This window comes from Caretta caretta, chromosome 8, assembly GCF_965140235.1.
Source record: "Caretta caretta isolate rCarCar2 chromosome 8, rCarCar1.hap1, whole genome shotgun sequence".
In the NCBI taxonomy this organism is placed as follows: Eukaryota; Metazoa; Chordata; order Testudines; family Cheloniidae; genus Caretta; species Caretta caretta.
In genome coordinates, this window is record NC_134213.1 from 9,425,233 (window position 1) to 9,442,800 (window position 17,568).

Here is a 17,568-nt window from a genome sequence, read left to right on the forward strand (position 1 = left end):
GTGAAGTTCAGCCACTGAGAATTAAAAGATAAATCTGAAATGACGTTTCGGCATTCCACTCTCCCCCTCCCCAGCTTGAACTATAAAACAGCCACGATTTGTTTTTGTTTCAAAATGTGTCTGAATAAATCCGGTTTACTCTGAGGTTGAAACACTGCATGTCAAGTGCTGACATGGAGAAAATGGTGATGGCCCAGCCCAAACCCCACATCTTATTTTACTACTTTCTATGTTTTAAATTAAACTATAAACAAACCATTGCATACACTCCATGGCAGAACAGATAGGCCCCAGGTTTTATTTTTAGTCTGGAAAGAAGTCTTTATGTGTGCATATGTACCATTTAGATCGTAGAATCAAGGAGAATATATTCACTTATCATGCACCTATCACCCCATCACCTGCAGTCTACATCTACAGTCCCTCCTTCCACACCACTTCTAATGTTCGAAACCTCTGAGTGGCTCCAAACAGATGTTGGGTTTTTTAAATCAAACTGACTGAGAAATAGTTCCTCCTTTCCCTCCAAAAGTGGATTATTTCCCACAAAGTTACACTGATCTGAGCCCCAAGACAGGCAATGTTCAATACTGTACCAGTCACAGAATGGGGTTCAATTACCAGGGGAAAGCGTCCTGACCTCACAGCATGTTCAGCCAATGGGAATGTGTTTTGATGATGTCCTGCTTGTGACTGGAGGCCCTCATGAAGAGTGTTGGTGGATCGGATTTCTCTAGAACCAATCAGAAATGGAAATTTGCCTCAGGGCTTTACATTTATTCCAGACACAGTAAAGCTATTTTTATTAAGTTTTTAACAATGGCTAGAGTGGACCAGGATAGCTGAAGTGTGTCTTAAAATAAAACGTGGAGGAGACTATGTGGATGAGGTGTGAAATTCACCCCTGTACAAAGTGTTAGTATAAGTCCTTAAAACAGGGCTTAAGTTGAATTTAAATGGTGCTTTGGCCCCATGTCATTTTCTGCATAGGGATGAATTTTACAGAGGAAACTATAGTTTTTACTTTTTAGATTAGAAATGAGTTAAATGAAAGACTACTCCAAATTCAAATTACGTAGCCCAAAATTCAAATTGCGTAGACCAGTGATCTCAGTAAAAGGATGCTTTTGAAAATTCAAGGCTTGGAGTAGATGCATATGCAAATTTCAGTTTGGCAGCACTCAGATGTCATAGCTGGGGTGAGGACCCTTTGGAAATCTGTTCTAGTGTGCCTTTTGTACCAAACACACATTAAACACCTTCCCACAAACAGAATATTTTCCCTTAAGAGAACCTCCCTTCCCATCCCTTTTGGATACTGTTTTGTGTGTTTGGTACAAAATAGCAATTAAAAGCAACTGGATTGGGATTTGAAATGAAATGGTTTGCATCTTTAAATTCTTGGATGATTATTTTTTTATAACTTGCTTCTGAAAACTAGAATTTGCTCCAGGTTCCAGAGCTACTTTATATCAGGCTCTACCAAAATGTAACCAGTTCTGCATGCCATGTGAATTCTTCTCTGTCTGTTTGCCTTTTATTTGGTTAAAAAACTGAAAAAAGTTCACTGGGTAACATTGTTCTAAGAAGATTAAAACACCATACAAAATCCTTAGAATGTGTGCGCATAAAGGAAAACAGAATCACACTTTTTGAAGATTACTTCCAAAACTAACAAGTGAGTAGGCGGAGAGAGATTTTTTTTAATGTATTGCTTGGGATTCTCTTACACAATTTTTTGTCCTTTTTTTTTTTTTTTTAAATTAACTACAGCATCACAAGACTTTGAGTTGAACTGAATTGTTTTACCCTATTTTTTGCTTTATGAAATCTGGAGACTCTTGACAATATATTGTTGTACAGGAGTGATCCAAACTCTGCTTCAAAAGGGTTACTCCAAATTTAATCCCTGTCATGTGAGAGCAGAATTCAGCCCGGTGTTGCTTAGAGAAAGAGAGAGAGGGGCAGACATATGTCATACAGTTGTAGCTGTGATGTGGAAATATAAAAGAGTACTGATTCCAAGCTATAACTTAGTGACCATGGCCCTTATATTACCATGAAGTGATGAAAGCAACATCACATTCAGTTATAGCAATCAAAATTGCATGTTTGTTTGGGAACACAAATGAGCAATTCCTTTGCTTCTGTATGAGCATGTGGATGGCATGGTTCTTGTGTGGAGTCTTGTAGTTGGGTTTCTCACATGACATAGTGACAGCTGCTCACCAGCCTAGGGAAAGGCTGAACCATAAAGTTGTTTGCAGTGTTGTTGTAGCCGTGTTGGTCCCGGGATATGAGAGAGACCAGGTGAGTGATATTAATCTTTTATTGTACCAACAGAAGTTGAACCATAAATGGCATTTGAAATTACTGTAGAATTCCAAGCCACGCTGCTGAGCTGGATTAGACTTTGCCACTGGAGAATCGCTGTGCTCCAAAGCACAGTTGTTTAAAATTAACCTATTAAGGCCCGATTCAGCAAAGTATGTCACACATGCTTAAGTCCATCCTTATCTAACAAAGTGCTTAAAGCATGTGCTTAAAGGTTGGCCTATATTTAACCCCCTTTGAAGTCTGTGAGACTTAAGCAGATGCCAAAGTGAATCGGGACCTCAGTCCCTTATCTGTTTAGGAGATTGTTGTAAATCAAATTACAGAAGATATGAACGGTTTCAGAGTAGCAGCTGTGTTAGTCTGTATCAGCAAAAAGAAAAGGAGTACTTGTGGCACCTTAGAGACTAACCAATTTATTTGAGCATAAGCTTTCGTGAGCTACAGCTCACTTCATCGGATGCATAGAATGGAACTAGTTATGCGACCCCCGAGCATGCTCAAATAAATTGGTTAGTCTCTAAGGTGCCACTAGTACTCCTTTTCTTTTTGCGAATACAGACTAACACGGCTGCTACTCTGAAACCTGATAGTAAGAAGATATTTATACAAACAGAGAACATGAAAAGGTGGAAGTACCCATACCAACTGTAAGAGGCTAATTAATTAAGAGGCGCGATTATCAGCTGGGGGAAAAAAGCTTTGGAAGTGATAATCAAGATGGCCCATTTCAGTCAGTTGACACGAAGGTGTGAGGATACTTAACATGGGGAAATAGATTCAATTAGTGTAATGACTGAGCCATTTCCGGTCTCTGTTCAAACCTAAGTTAATGGTATCTAGTTTGCATATTAATTCAAGTTCAGCAACTTCTCCTTGGAGTCTGTTTTTGGAGCTTTTCTGTTGCAAAATTGCCACCTTTAAGTCTGTCGCTGCGTGATTAGAGAGATTGAAGTGTTCTCATACTGGTTTTTGAATTTTATGATTCCTAATGTCAGATTTGTGTCCGTTTATTCTTTTGCATAGAGACTGTCCAGTCTGGCCAATGTACATGGCAGAAGGGCATTGCTGGTACATGATGGCATATATCACATTGGTAGATGTGCAGGTGAACGAGCCCCTGATGGTGTGGCTAATGTGATTAGGTCCTATGATGCTGTCACTTGAATAGATATGTTTCAGAGTGCAGCCCAGTTAGTCTGTATCCGCAAAAAGAAAAGGAGTACTTGTGGCACCTTAGAGACTAACAAATTTATTTGAGCATAAGCTTTCGTGAGCTACAGCTCACTTCATTGGATGCAAAATATATGTGGACAGAGTTGGCATCGGGCTTTGTTGCAAGGATAGGTTCCTGGGTTAGTGTTTTTGTTGTGTGGTTGCTGGTGAGTATTTGCTTCAGGTTGGGGGGCTGTCTGTAAGCGAGGACTGGTCTGTCTCCCAAGATCTGTGAGAGTGAGGGATCATCTTTCAGGATAGGTTGTAGATCTTTGATGATGCACTGGAGGGGTTTTAATTGGGGGCTGAAGGTGACGACTCGTGGCTTTCTGTTATTCTCTTTGTTGGGCCTGTCCTCTAGTAGGTGACTAAGATATGAAGTTATCTGGGTGGCAAGGAGACCAGCTGGTAACAGCACTGTCTTTCCAGAGATTTACTGCAACTATTCAACTGCTCTGATTGAGGAGTAGTAGGACTAAAGTCAGTGTCTTTGCACAGGTTCTCCTAGACCGCAGCAGTATCCTGGTGCTCAGGACTCCCCTTCTCATGTACACTCAGTCAAGGGACAGACACAATTTGATCTAATATGTTTAATGACATTTAAAAGCCATGTAAGGGATGAAGTGATTGTAAATAATAAATCAACCTTTACTCAGGTTACTTACTGTGCATTTCCTTTGGGAATCCTAGAAGGGTAGATTTAAAGGATAGTTAAGATTGCTAAGGCCCCAATCCTGCAAACACTTATTAATGCATCTGACTTTATGCGACTACTCTGGTGAGCGAAGCTGAGCATCTGTGTATGTGTGTGCAGTATCGGGGCCTAAAGTACCATGCTATATGTTGTCTCTGTGCACAGCGGAACTCCTGTTGCTGTCAGTGGAAATGATGCAGGGCAATAGGTGGCCCATAGAATCTGGGTAAATGATAAATTCTTGTCCCTATTGTTTTGAAAAATAAAGGCCCAGTTCTGAAGTTGAATTACATGTGGGATCCATCCTGGATTCTGTGCTGCTCTGCTGGGTGCTTTAAAAATCCCTGACAGATCTAAGCACCATGCCTGAAGGGAATCATCTTATTCTTCCCACCATGCCTTTGTTTCTTTTCACACCCTTTCATACTCTCTGTTATATATTACTTGACCTCCCTTATTTTATTGTTCTCTTGAGAAATATTATTGAATCTTGAAAAAGTGATAAGATCTATTAATATCCTTAACAATGTACTAGATCTAATCTAGAGCCTCTTTTAGAGCATGATTGAAATAACTGCATTCACAAATTAATCTCCTTTTGTAATCTGGTATCTTTGCTTCCCTTTTCAGGGGCCCCTTGGTTTGGATGGCAAGCCAGTAAGTAGTGCGTTAAGTGTCAAATGTACTATTTGTTTATTTCTAGTTACTCCATGAGAGACACACATACAGAGCCAAATATTGTAATAATGGCGCTCTGCAGTATGATTATTTCAAAGTGCAGTACAGCAAGGTCACTCTGTGCTTTGTAACACAGACTGACTTCAGGATTTACCAGTTTAGGCCCTGATCCTGCATCTGGGCAAATTGCAGCACTTGGGTGAAATCCCAGTGACTTCAGTGGGACCAATCACAGTGTATAAAATTCAGCACTTTTGTAAATCTGTCCAGAATCGGGGCCTCTGTGAGCTTTTACTCTGAAAGGTGACTGTAACGTAACGCTGTCATTCTGGAGTTCTGTGGTTTTTGACTCTCTGTCATTTTTATATACAGTGTGCTGAGTTTACAAATAAAAAGATGTACCTTTCTAAGTGCCAGCCCTATAAACTCAATTAGGGATTGGTTGGGAAGCAAAGTTGGATTCTTTCCTCTAGTAAAACAAATTATGCCCTCAGTAACATCTGATGAACCCCATTGTTTTCCATGCATTTGCACAGATTGTAAGGAACTTAAGAAACAACTCCACTGATGCATCAGAGGGAACAAAATCAAGTGTACACTCTTAGCTGGGTGCTAATGGGAGTAAAAAGTGTCAATAATTTTTTTTAATTGCAAAAGTGACCAGTCTGTCTGTATGCACACACTGCTGAATAGGAGTGTACATTTCTCCAGAGTGGTTTGGAGCTGGTCTCAGGGTGCATGATTATTGAAGTAGCATGTTGTGAATTATTGGGATGGGGCACAGTCTGGAATCCATTTTTACGCGATGTTTTCTTGACTTCTTTCTTTTGCTTGGAAGCCTATTGGAAATCCAGGTACATGTCTCCTTATTGTCTTTACAAAATCAGAGCCTTTTGATAACATGCTAATTGAACGTTGGTCAGTTATGATTTTTTTCAGAAAGGATATTTAAGAACTGTTACTTGTGTGTATTTTGTTTTCAAACTACATTTCCTTCCACGATCACTAGAGGGCCGCATTTGAAATCTTTTTAAGCTACATATCATTAAGTGACTGTATTGAGAAAGCTAGTAGAGGCCAATTTCATTCATGCAAAGTCGTTCTAGATATTTTGTTAGCCACTTTGCGAATGTTTCATTATAGCTGCAAATATGCTCTATTTCTGTTGCTACATTTAAAAAAAACAAAAAGACTACTAGTAGAAAACAATTGGGGTGGACCAACCAATTAGACCAGTACGAGAGTCTCTTTGCCCACAATTCAAACCAATCCGGAATTGAACTTTTTTTGACGTTTGAAAAAGTTGGTATATGTTTTTATATATAGACACACAAAATTAATTTTCTGTGCTGTTCTCAGTATTTTTTGGCCTACCTGGAAAGAAAAAAAAGAGTAGAAGTTTCGTGAAAGAGGCAGGTCTCGTGTGTTTTCCAGCCCTGTTTTCAGGACACAAAGGATAGGATTTTCAAAGGGGCTGAAGAGACCTAAGGGCCAGATTTTAAAGGTAGCTAGGTGCCAAAAGCTGCAGGTAGGTGCTTAGTGGGATTGTCAAAAGCATCTGGGCACCTAACTTCCATTGATTTCCATTGGATTTAGGTGCTTTTGAAAATCCCAGTCGGCACCTATTTAGGCACCTTAATACCTTTACAAATTTGGCCCTAAATGCCTAACTTCCTTTGGCTCCTTGGAAATTTCAGCCAAGAACTTTGAACAGATTTCCCTGGGCTCCTTTGTTGTCAGCATACACATGGAATTGAATGTTTGCAGGATAGGACTCTGAGTGAGGAGAGGGGCGTGAAACCCACGTGTATTATAGTGTGATCTACTTTTTGTACAGCCCAATAATTCCTTTGGTCCACATAGTAAACATCCACTGGCATATGGAGAGGCCGGATGTCAGGCTAGATCATCGTAATGGCTGCTTCTGGCCTTAAAATCTATGCATGTCTGTAAGCAGGATGTCCATGTGTAGAGCAAATATAGGCTATAAACCCAATCTTGCAACAGGCTCCAGAGGCATGGACTCTCCTGCAGAATTGGAGCTCATGTCCCATACTTGTTGTTCTCAGTTGGTTCCCCCATGAGAAACATTTGATGGTTATTATTTTCTTTAAAAAATTAAATTAAAATTACAGGGTTTGCTTGGACTAAAAGGAGAACAAGTGAATCTGATTTTTCTTTTTCCAAATCATGTTAATTTCTCTATCACTAATGCTTTTAATTTCAATAAATGTTTAAAATGTAAAAAATAAAAAACCCAAAAAAAACATAGCAATAGACTTAGACTGGAACCATTTTACGTACTCCAAACCCACCTCACACTTTGGTGGCAGTGAGAAGGGTGAGAATGGTTACTGGATGTGAATAGCTTGAATTAGTTTTGCAAAGCCAACCCCCTCTGGCTTTTGCCCATCCCTACAGAGAACACATGGGAATAGAGAAAAGGCAAATGCGGTGTTTAAAAAGAAAAAAAAAATCTAAACCCAAGAAACTGGGGGCCCAGGTTGTGCAACATGCTGAGCATTCTACTGTCCAAATGGGATCTGGCCTTAAATTAGCAAAACCCTAAGGCAAAAGAAGACCCATAAATTAAAAGAAGAAACAGAAACCAAAAACACATACAACATGTACTACAGGGCCCATTCTTCTCTCTGTGCGTATGTTGATTCTGATGGTCGGAAGTTCAATGCAAGCCCCAAGGCTGGAAGAGACTCCTCTGGGGAGGCAAAAACCAAACTGAAAGAAAAAGCAAACCTAGCACATCAAATGGCTGTACTCAGACCAGGCCGCTCCTGAGCTTGTCCATGGAATGCCCTTGAAAGTAAGGGGCCAACACTATTGCCTGAGGCCAGACTTGCAGCGAATGGGCTGCAATGCAAGTAGGCGAATGCTTCTGCCATTGCACCTCCCTTTTGACCTGCTGTCTCCTCTCTACCCTGTGGCACATGAGATCTTGCTTTAGCTAATGCTCATGCCATTCACTGTGCTGAATGGAAATGAAATTCTTCTTTTGCCTTAAACCTTGAGTGAAACACACATCAGAGCATTTTTCATAGCTCTTTGGGGCTCTAACTCCCTCTTCCTGTCTATCTCAGACAGAGCTATTTTGAGGGAACAGCAAATTGGCCAAAGAAAGCAGCCTGCCCTCCTTATATGTTTTGAACAGTTGTATAATTGGGAATAACACACCTGTAATGACGTACTGAGCATGTGTTTCTAGAAATGATTTTAATAGCTCAAGCAATGTCTTGTTTATAGTAGATATCAATATCATGCGTGCTTGAAATGCAGATTAAAAATGCTTTTTCTGTTATTTTAGTCTGGGGGTTTCCTGCTGATGAGAGGGAAACAGAATGGTTGATCTTATTGATGCTTCATTAGACATACAACTTTTATGTAAAAGAACATGTAGCTTAATAAAAAAGAAAGAGAAATAGAGTTGAATGGGAATCAAATTGTGAAACAAAGAATCTTCTTTCTAGTCAAGACATGGAACAAAGATGTGTGTGCTGATTATATATGCAGCTTTTTTATTCTGCTCTCACTTATATTTACAGGGACCTCCAGGACCAAAAGGGGAAAAGGTAAAGACTAAACTCATCAAAATGCATCTTTAAAAACCCTCTACACTGCATTAGCAAATACTTATTGTTTCCTGGGCACTGGGATTTTTTTAGTTCAGAATACCCTTATATGGTATAGTCCTGTCTTCTAATTGTTTCATAGTGGAGCATGGAGCCATAAGGCTAAATTCTCCCTTTACCTTCCCATGCAAAGGGAAAAGTTACAGCAGGAAATGCTCTGAAATGACAGGGTAGAAATAGTGTCACATTCTCTTCAGCGGGGGAAAGAATTAGCAGATGCTAACTCTTCCAAGCGATAAGTTTCCTGGTGGTCCCCACATAACCTGATACATCCACGTGCCATCCTTTTCTCCAGCAGCACAGATAGCTTAGTGGCTGTGCTCTCCTATTTCTATGTTATGCTCTGTCTCTCCCACTGAGATTTAGAAAAGTTGTTACAATAAACTATCTTAGCCCAGGCACCATTGTTCCATGTAGGTTACAGGCAGTGGCTGTGGGAGCCTTAGAAATGGAAAATACCTGGAGTTTCTGCTCATCTCCTGCCAATGCAGAATTGTTCCCTGTCAAATTGTCTGAAGGCCTTATCCGACCTGGTTTTGAATGAATTAAGCTATGGGGCTCTTTCCATTTCCCCTGGGGAACGATTCCACAGTCTACTGCCTCCCACTCTGTCTTGCATGTCTGAGATTTGAGCTCTAATTGCTGTACCTTGCTGCTTTGTGTGACATGTAGGGTGAACAAGGGGACATCGGCCCAAGGGTAAGTACCAATAGCACTCATTCATTTATTTTTGAGGGGGGATTTGATAGCTGCTTTGAACTACCTGAGGATGGCTCTAGACTGTTCTCAGTGGTAGCAGATGACAGAACAAGGAGTAATGGTCTCAAGTTGCAGTGGGGGAGGTTTAGGTTGGATATTAGGAAAAACTTTTGCTCTAGGAGGGTGGTGAAGCACTGGAATGCGTTACCTAGGGAGCTGGTTGAATCTCCTTCCTTAGAAGTTTTTAAGGTCAGGCTTGACAAAGCCCTGGCTGGGATGATTTAATTGGGGATCGGTCCTGGTTTGAGCAGGGGGTTGGACTAATGACCACCTGTGGTCCCTTCCAACCCTGATATTCTATGATTCTAAAACACAACCAAACCCCACTGTGGTAAAGGAAAGCAAATCTATGTGTAATATTTGTCAATGCAAACTGTAATGCAGTGAAGGTTTAGAAAATATTCTGCCATCACTATTGAATCTTGGGCATCATTTTTCTTCCCCAGATAATTATGGTCAGGAGACATGAAAACTTTAGTTAAGAACCTTCAGTCCTATGAGCCCAGGTCACTTTTGTATTGGTTTCCCAATATTAGGTCTTCTTTTCTTTGAGAAAGGAGAACAAAGAAATACCAGCAGCTTCCATGTTTCACTTGAGACAACTATTGTTCTTTGTATTGTGGTCACACCTAGAGTTGTCAGTCAGAGATCAGTGCCCCCTCTGTGCTAGACACTGTACCCATATGAATAGTGAAAAAGACACTGTCCCTGCCCTACAGACTTTACAATGCAAGTACATGATGAGAGACAGCAAGTAGATACAACAGACACATGCAGGAGTGTGAGGTACCAGTAGGGTTACTGGTGTTATAAGTTTGTTTCGTCTTCTCTCCTCTCAGGGTCTCTTCCATTCTTGTGTATTCTTTCCATGATCTATTCTCACTCCCTCGTAATTGCTCTGGGCTGCTTCTCATTGAGCATAAAGGTAACCAACCCAAGTGAGGAGAGAAAACCGTTTCTGCCATAATGTGTGGAAATTAATGACAAGTTGTGGGAATGACACTAACGCATATTGTTTCTAACCTGTGAAGTAAATCATTGAAAATATGGGATCAATCCTCTAGCTAGAACAGAGCCGCTGGTTACAGGTATGGTAAGTGAAGGCTCAACATGTCAAGAAATAAGACATGATGTGGTGTGGGTGCCATCAGACACGTGCTTTCCACAGTACTATGTTTTACTCAGGTGAGTAAAGGTTTAATTAGCCTGCAGTGTATAAACACAGGCTGAGCTGGGGTTCTTATGTCTGCTGGAGGTGCCTGGGAACGCTCAACGTTGTTAAATTAGCGTGCACCTCTCTAAACCTAGAGGCTGACGCAGAGAGAGTAAACTAGGAGTTGGCTGTTGGAAGATGGCTCGTCTGCTGCTTTGATGTGTGGTTTCTTGGAATCTTCTTTTTGTGTTTAAATGCAGGGTAGGCACTTTGCGAAGGAAACCCATATGGGTCCTTCCTGATTATTAAATATACAACATTCTCCTTTGCACAGCTGTGTTCAGACTGAGAGTCTCTTACATTCTGGTGGCTTTCCTTTGAGGCTGGAAGAGGTTGTTGTTAGCGGTGCTGTCACTTTCAGAAGATCCAGGACCCCAGGCTTCCTCCAGACTCTCCATCTGTGGAGTCTCAGAATATCCCACACTGCTCTGATTGTACCACATAGTTAATATTGTCATTTTAACGAAGAGTATTAATTACTGCTAGCTAGACAGCATGTGAGCTGGTCACAGTCTGCGCATGGGGAGCCGAGAAACAAATTCCCACCGATCGTCAGATCACAATCAAAGATGCAAAGGCCTTGAAAAAAATTGCAACAAAACAAGGGCAGCCCAGATACCCAGCAGCATACGGTGTTAGGTGGCCCTTGAGATTCAGATGTGAACTTTGGTTAGCAGTTGCTGGGATCAGTGTGCTCAGCAGGAAGGGTAGAGTCTGTACCAACACCTCTGTGCTGTATTGGGAGTAGGCATCCAGAGGGAGCAGTTCCATCCCCCAGAGGAGTGAGCAGCAATCACAATGCAGGGACATGAAGGAGAGAAGAGCGGATAAAGTGAAGGGACCCTTGGGACACCTTCAGCCTGAAAAGGGGAGGGAACTTTATACCACCCAAGTGGCTTTTCCATATTACCCAATTAAAGGAACACTTGTGTGGTAATTACTCTGTTACTGCACAGCACTGTCTGTGGGAAGTGTATTGTGAGGATACGCTATCATTGTCTGTCTAGCACAACAGTTTCTAGGGAAATTGATGGTTGATCTGCAGAGTTCCCTGTTGTTTCCTCACAAGCTTATTCTTGGGAACTTGCTGCAATGAACTGTGTTCTGCAGGAGAAGTGTTTTGGGTGTGTTTCTGACGGGGAGAACAGAGCCCCTGTTAAACTGAGCCAGCAGACTATTAGAATTGTCTAATTCCGGGTGCACCTTAAGAAGAGGGTTTAAAGCTTTGTTGGGTCTTGTCACCACGCAGTGGTGGATTGTGGTATTTTGTGATAGGGTCTTTCAGCATCTTTGGGGTGAAGAATTATCTTTTTTCTTTATTTACAAACAAAATTATTAAGGCTGTCAATTAATCACCTTTAACCCACGCCATTAACTCAGAAAAATTAATCGTGATTAAAAAAATTAATCATGATTAATCACAGTTCTAATCACACTGTTAAAAAATAGGATACCAATTTAAAATTTATTAAATATTTTGGGTCTCCATCCTTAGAGGTTTTTAAGTCCTGGATTGACGAAGCCCTGGCTGGGATGATTTAGTTGGGGTTGGTCCTGCTTTGAGCAGGGGATTGGACTAGATGACCTCCTGAGGTCTCTTTCAACCCTAATATTCTATGATTCTATGTTTTTCTACAGTTTCATATATATTCTGTGTTGTAATTGAAATCAGTATATATTATTTTTTATTACAAATATTTGCACTGTAAAAATAATAAACAAAAGAAATAGTATTTTTCAATTCACCTCATACAAACACTATACTGCAATCCCTTTGTTGTGAAAGTGCAATTTACAAATATAGATATTTTTTTTTTACATAACTGCACTCAAAAACAAAACAATGTAAAACTTCAGAGCCTACAACTCAATCCTACTTCTTGTTTAGCCAATTGCGAAGACAAACAAGTTTGATTACATTTACAGGAGATAATGCTACCCTCTTCTTATTTACAATGTCACCAGAAAGTAAGAACAGGCATTGCAAGGTATTTACAAGCCAGATATGCTAAACATTTGTATGCCCCTTCATGCTTCGGCCACCATTCCAGAGGACATGCTTCCATGCTGATGACGCTCATTAAAAAAATGTGTTAATTAAATTTGTGAGTAAACTCCTTGGGGGAGAATTATATGTCTCCTGCTCTGTTTTACCCACATTCTGCCATATATTTCATGTTACAGCAGTCTTGGATGATGACCCAGCACATGTTCATTTTAAGATAATTTTCACTGCAGATTTGACAAAATGCAAAGAAGGTATCAATGTGAGATTTCTAAAGATAGCTACAGCAAGGTTTAAGAATCTGAAGTGCCTTCCAAAATCTGAAAGGGATGAGGTGTGGAGCACAATTTCAGATATCTTAAAAGAGCAACACTCTGATGCGGAAACTACAGAACCCGAACCATCAAAAAAGAAAATCAACCTTCTGCTGGTGGCATCTGACTCAGATAATGAAAATGAATATGCGTCGATCTGCACTGCTTTGGATTCTTATCAAGCAGAACCCTTCATTAGCATGGATGCATGTCCCCTGGAATGGTGGTTGAAGCATGAAGGGACATATGAATCTTTCACACATCTGGCACGTAAATATCTTGCAACACGGCTACAAGAGTGCCATGAGAATGCCTGTTCTCACTTTCAGGTGACGACATCTCCTGCAAATGTAAACAAATTTATTTGTTTTGACCAGTTGGCTGAACGAGAAGTAGGACTGAGTGGACTTGCAGGCTCTCAAATTTGACTTTGTTTTATTTTTGAATGCAGGTTTTTTGGTACATAATTCTACATTGGTAAATTCAACTTTCATGAAAAAGAGATTGCGCTACAGTACTTCTATTAGGTGAATTGAAAAATACTATTTCTTTTGGTTTTTACAGTGCAAATACTTCTAATCAAAAATAAATATAAAGTGAGCATTGTACACTTTGTATTCTGTGTTGTAATTGAAATCAACATATTTGAAAATATAGAAAATACCCAAAAATATTTAAATAAATGGTATTCTACTATTGTTTAACAGTGCAATTAATCACGATTAATATTTTTAATTGCTTGACAGCCCTAAAAATTATATAAACTCCTCCTGTATAACTCAGAGGTGAGACCAGGAATTCACTTACTGGTCTCATGGGAAAGAGATGTAGGAATGATCTTTGTGTTTTTTCTCATCCTCATGAGGAATATTATGCTTTGTGACATCATGCAGAGATAATTGTTTATTAAATGTTTATTGAAAGTTCTGAATCGGAGCTAAAAAATTTAGGGCTTCTTCTGACAAGGTCCTGTGGCACTTGGCGCTCAGCAGAATCAGGCTCCTAAGGTTGGATGTCATTTTATAAACATACCTGGTGTCACAGTGACTGAGGTAAACTGACAATTCAGGCTCCTAAATCAATTGGGACGTTAAGACTTATTTTTCAAAAGTGGATCCTAAGTGCCCAAGTCAAAGTTTCATTGACTTTTAAATGGAGATTTAGGCTCCTAAGTTACTTAGGTCCTTTTGAAATGCTTAACCTGCCATCCCCTGCACAGAGGATCAACACCAGGCTTAGGCACCATTTAAATTCCCATCCAAGTCCTCAAAATATGATCTAAGAGGGGTGTGAGCCTTGTGCTGGATTTGGTTTCTACCCTTTGACCCCGAATCCAGATTGAGAACGCTTTGTGGCTCTGAACAGAAACACCAATCTGTCCAAATAGAGACCCATAATGGCCTGCATAGATCACAATGCAAGATCAGGGCCTATGTGAACTACAGAAGAAGTGCTAATAAACAATGGCCACATAAACACCACCCTATACCGGAAACCTACTGACCGCTATTCCTACCTGCATGCCTCCAGCTTTCACCCTGACCACACCACACGATCCATCGTCTACAGCCAAGCTTTGCGATACAACCGCATTTGCTCCAACCCCTCAGACAGAGACAAACACCTACAAGATCTCTGTCAAGCTTTCTTACAACTACAATACCCACCTGCAGAAGTAAAGAAACAGATTGATAGAGCCAGAAGAGTTCCCAGAAGTTACCTACTACAGGACAGGCCTAACAAAGAAAATAACAGAACGCCACTAGCGGTCACCTTCAGCCCCCAACTAAAACCCCTCCAACGCATTATTAAGGATCTACAACCTATCCTAAAGGATGACCCAACACTCTCACAAGTCTTGGGAGACAGGCCAGTCCTTGCCTACAGACAGCCCCGCAACCTGAAGCAAATACTCACCAACAACCACATACCACACAACAGAACCACTAACCCAGGAACTTATCCTTGCAACAAAGCCCGTTGCCAATTGTGCCCACATATCTATTCAGGGGACACCATCACAGGGCCTAATAACATCAGCCACACTATCAGAGGCTCGTTCACCTGCACATCCACCAATGTGATATATGCCATCATGTGCCAGCAATGCCCCTCTGCCATGTACCTTGGTCAAACTGGACAGTCTCTACGTAAAAGAATAAATGGACACAAATCAGATGTCAAGAATTATAACATTCATAAACCAGTCGGAGAACACTTCAATCTCTCTGGTCACGCAATCACAGACATGAAGGTCGCTATCTTAAAACAAAAAAACTTCAAATCCAGACTCCAGCGAGAAACTGCTGAATTGGAATTCATTTGCAAATTGGATACTATTAATTTAGGCTTAAATAGAGACTGGGAGTGGCTAAGTCATTATGCAAGGCAGCCTGTTTCCTCTTGTTTTTTCCTACCCCCCCCCCCCAGATGTTCTGGTTTAACTTGGATTTAAACTTGGAGAGTGGTCAGTTTAGATGAGCTATTACCAGCAGGAGAGTGAGTTTGTGTGTGTATGGGGGTGGGGGGGATGTGAGAAAACCTGGATTTATGCAGGAAATAGCCCGACTTGATTATGTAAAGAGTTGTCACTTTGGATGGGCTAGCACCAGCAGGAGAGTGAATTTGTGGGGGGGGTGGAGGGTGAGAAAACCTGGATTTGTGCTGGAAATGGCCCACCTGATGATCACTTTAGATAAGCTATTACCAGCAGGACAGTGGGGTGGGAGGAGGTATTGTTTCATGATCTCTGTGTGTATATAAAGTCTGCTGCAGTTTCCACGGTATACATCTGATGAAGTGAGCTGTAGCTCACGAAAGCTCATGCTCAAATAAATTGGTTAGTCTCTAAGGTGCTACAAGTACTCCTTTTCTTTTTGCGAATACAGACTAACATGGCTGTTACTCTGAAACAGAAGAGATTGTTATTAAGGCCAGAAGGGACTACTATGACCGTTATCTGACCACCTACAGAACACAGGCTGGAGAACCTTACTTAGTAACGTTGGCATCCAACCCATAGCTTCTCTTTGCACTATAGTGTACATTGAAGAAAGATATCCAGTCTTGTCTTAAAGTCTGCAAGTGATGGAGAATCCACTACAAACCTGGGTAACTTGTTCCAGTGGTTAGTCACCTGGAGTGTTAAAAATTGCACCTTCTGGCTAGTCTGAATTTGTCTAGCTTCAGCTTCTAATCATTGGATCTCATTATGCCTTTTTCTGCTAGATTAAAAAGGTGCCCAAACACAAACAAACAGACAACAAAAAATGAGATCCTGTGTGTCAAGAGAGAAACACAAAGAAGTCTAATGATTGATGAGGACTGACTCTACAATGAGCTGCTCTGCTTTTTTCTAGAGTATCATGGTGATGGGTTAAATACAAAACCTCCTGAGTGATTGTGCAGCAGTTGTCTTATGTAACTAAAACTAGGCTGAAAGCAATTCACAGATGTTCTCAATTACATAAAAACCATGTGCATTCAGAAGTGTCCATGTTATGAAATATGTTTGTGCCCCAATTTCTCAATGTGTTGTGTCCCTGGGGAATCCCTGGCTCTGGGGCCTCGGCAGCACAGTTAAGCAATCAGATTCTGAAGCTAAAAGTTTGTGGTTCACAAATAAATCAGATGTGTCTGGGTTTCTAAGGCACTTACTCACTGCGCAGCATCTCTGTTCCTGTCCCTAAAACATACTGTCCTTCGATACCATCTGGCCTAGAGTAGTTCTGTTTCCATAACTTAGTCTGTATTCGCAAAAAGAAAAGGAGTACTTGTGGCATCTTAGAGACTAACCAATTTATTTGAGCATGAGCTTTCGTGAGCTATAGCTCACTTCATCGAGTGCATACTGTGGAAACTGCAGAAGACATTATATACACAGAGACCATAAAACAATACCTCCTCCCACCCCACTCTCCTGCTGGTAATAGCTTATCTAAAGTGATCATCAAGTTGGGCCATTTCCAGCACAAATCCAGGTTTTCTCACCCTCCGCACCCCCACACACAAACTCACTCTCCTGCTGGTAATAGCCCATCCAAAGTGACCACTCTCTTTAAAATGTGTATGATAATCAAGGTGGGCCATTTCCAGCACAAATCCAGGTTTTCTCTCCCCCCCCCCCTCCAAAAACCACACACACAAACTAACTATTATCTCTACCGTCTCAGTGGTCGCTTTATTTTCTAAAGTTGTTTCCTAGCTGATAGAGGAAGCTGTGTCACAACTCTGTGTTGATAATCAAAAAGAATAAAGAATCAGATAGAATAAATAATTGGTGGTAATAATCCAAAAGGATAAATAACTGGTAATGTATCCAATAAGAGCCTGATCTGTAAAATAGCATGGTGGGGAAAAGAGCCTATTTAATGCAAAGCTTAATACAAAAATAGTATCACTATTGTGACAGGGTTGGGCCAGATGGCTACAGGAGAGTGATAGAAGGCAGATATATTAGCCCCAGGTTAAGTAGATTCCTTTTCCCTGGGTAAGGTAACAGGGAAGGTTCCAGAACAATCAGGAATTTTCTGGGAACAATTAATACAGACAGGCTGATTAGAACACCTGAAGCCAATCAAGAAGCTGCCAGAATAAGTTAAGACAGGCAGGTTCATCAGGGCACCTGGGTTTAAAAAGGAGCTCACTTCAGTTTGTGGTGTGCGTGCGAGGAGCTGAGAGTGAGAAGGTGTACTACTGGAAGACTGAGAAGT

General features: G+C 40.9%; 1 protein-coding gene across 2 annotated transcripts in view; it reads left to right on the forward strand.

Moving 5' to 3' along the window:
* COL23A1 (collagen type XXIII alpha 1 chain) overlaps positions 1–17,568 on the forward strand; it is a 360,295-nt gene that overhangs the window by 305,118 nt on the left and 37,609 nt on the right. Inside the window, exons 2-5 of one of the 2 annotated variants that reach the window (XM_048861021.2) lie at positions 4,874–4,900; positions 5,760–5,775; positions 8,479–8,505; positions 9,238–9,264. In XM_048861021.2, coding sequence (XP_048716978.1) covers positions 4,874–4,900; positions 5,760–5,775; positions 8,479–8,505; positions 9,238–9,264 — 97 coding nt within the window. The remainder of the gene's footprint in view (positions 1–4,873; positions 4,901–5,759; positions 5,776–8,478; positions 8,506–9,237; positions 9,265–17,568) is intronic. The other variant, XM_048861023.2, reaches the window with a different exon arrangement.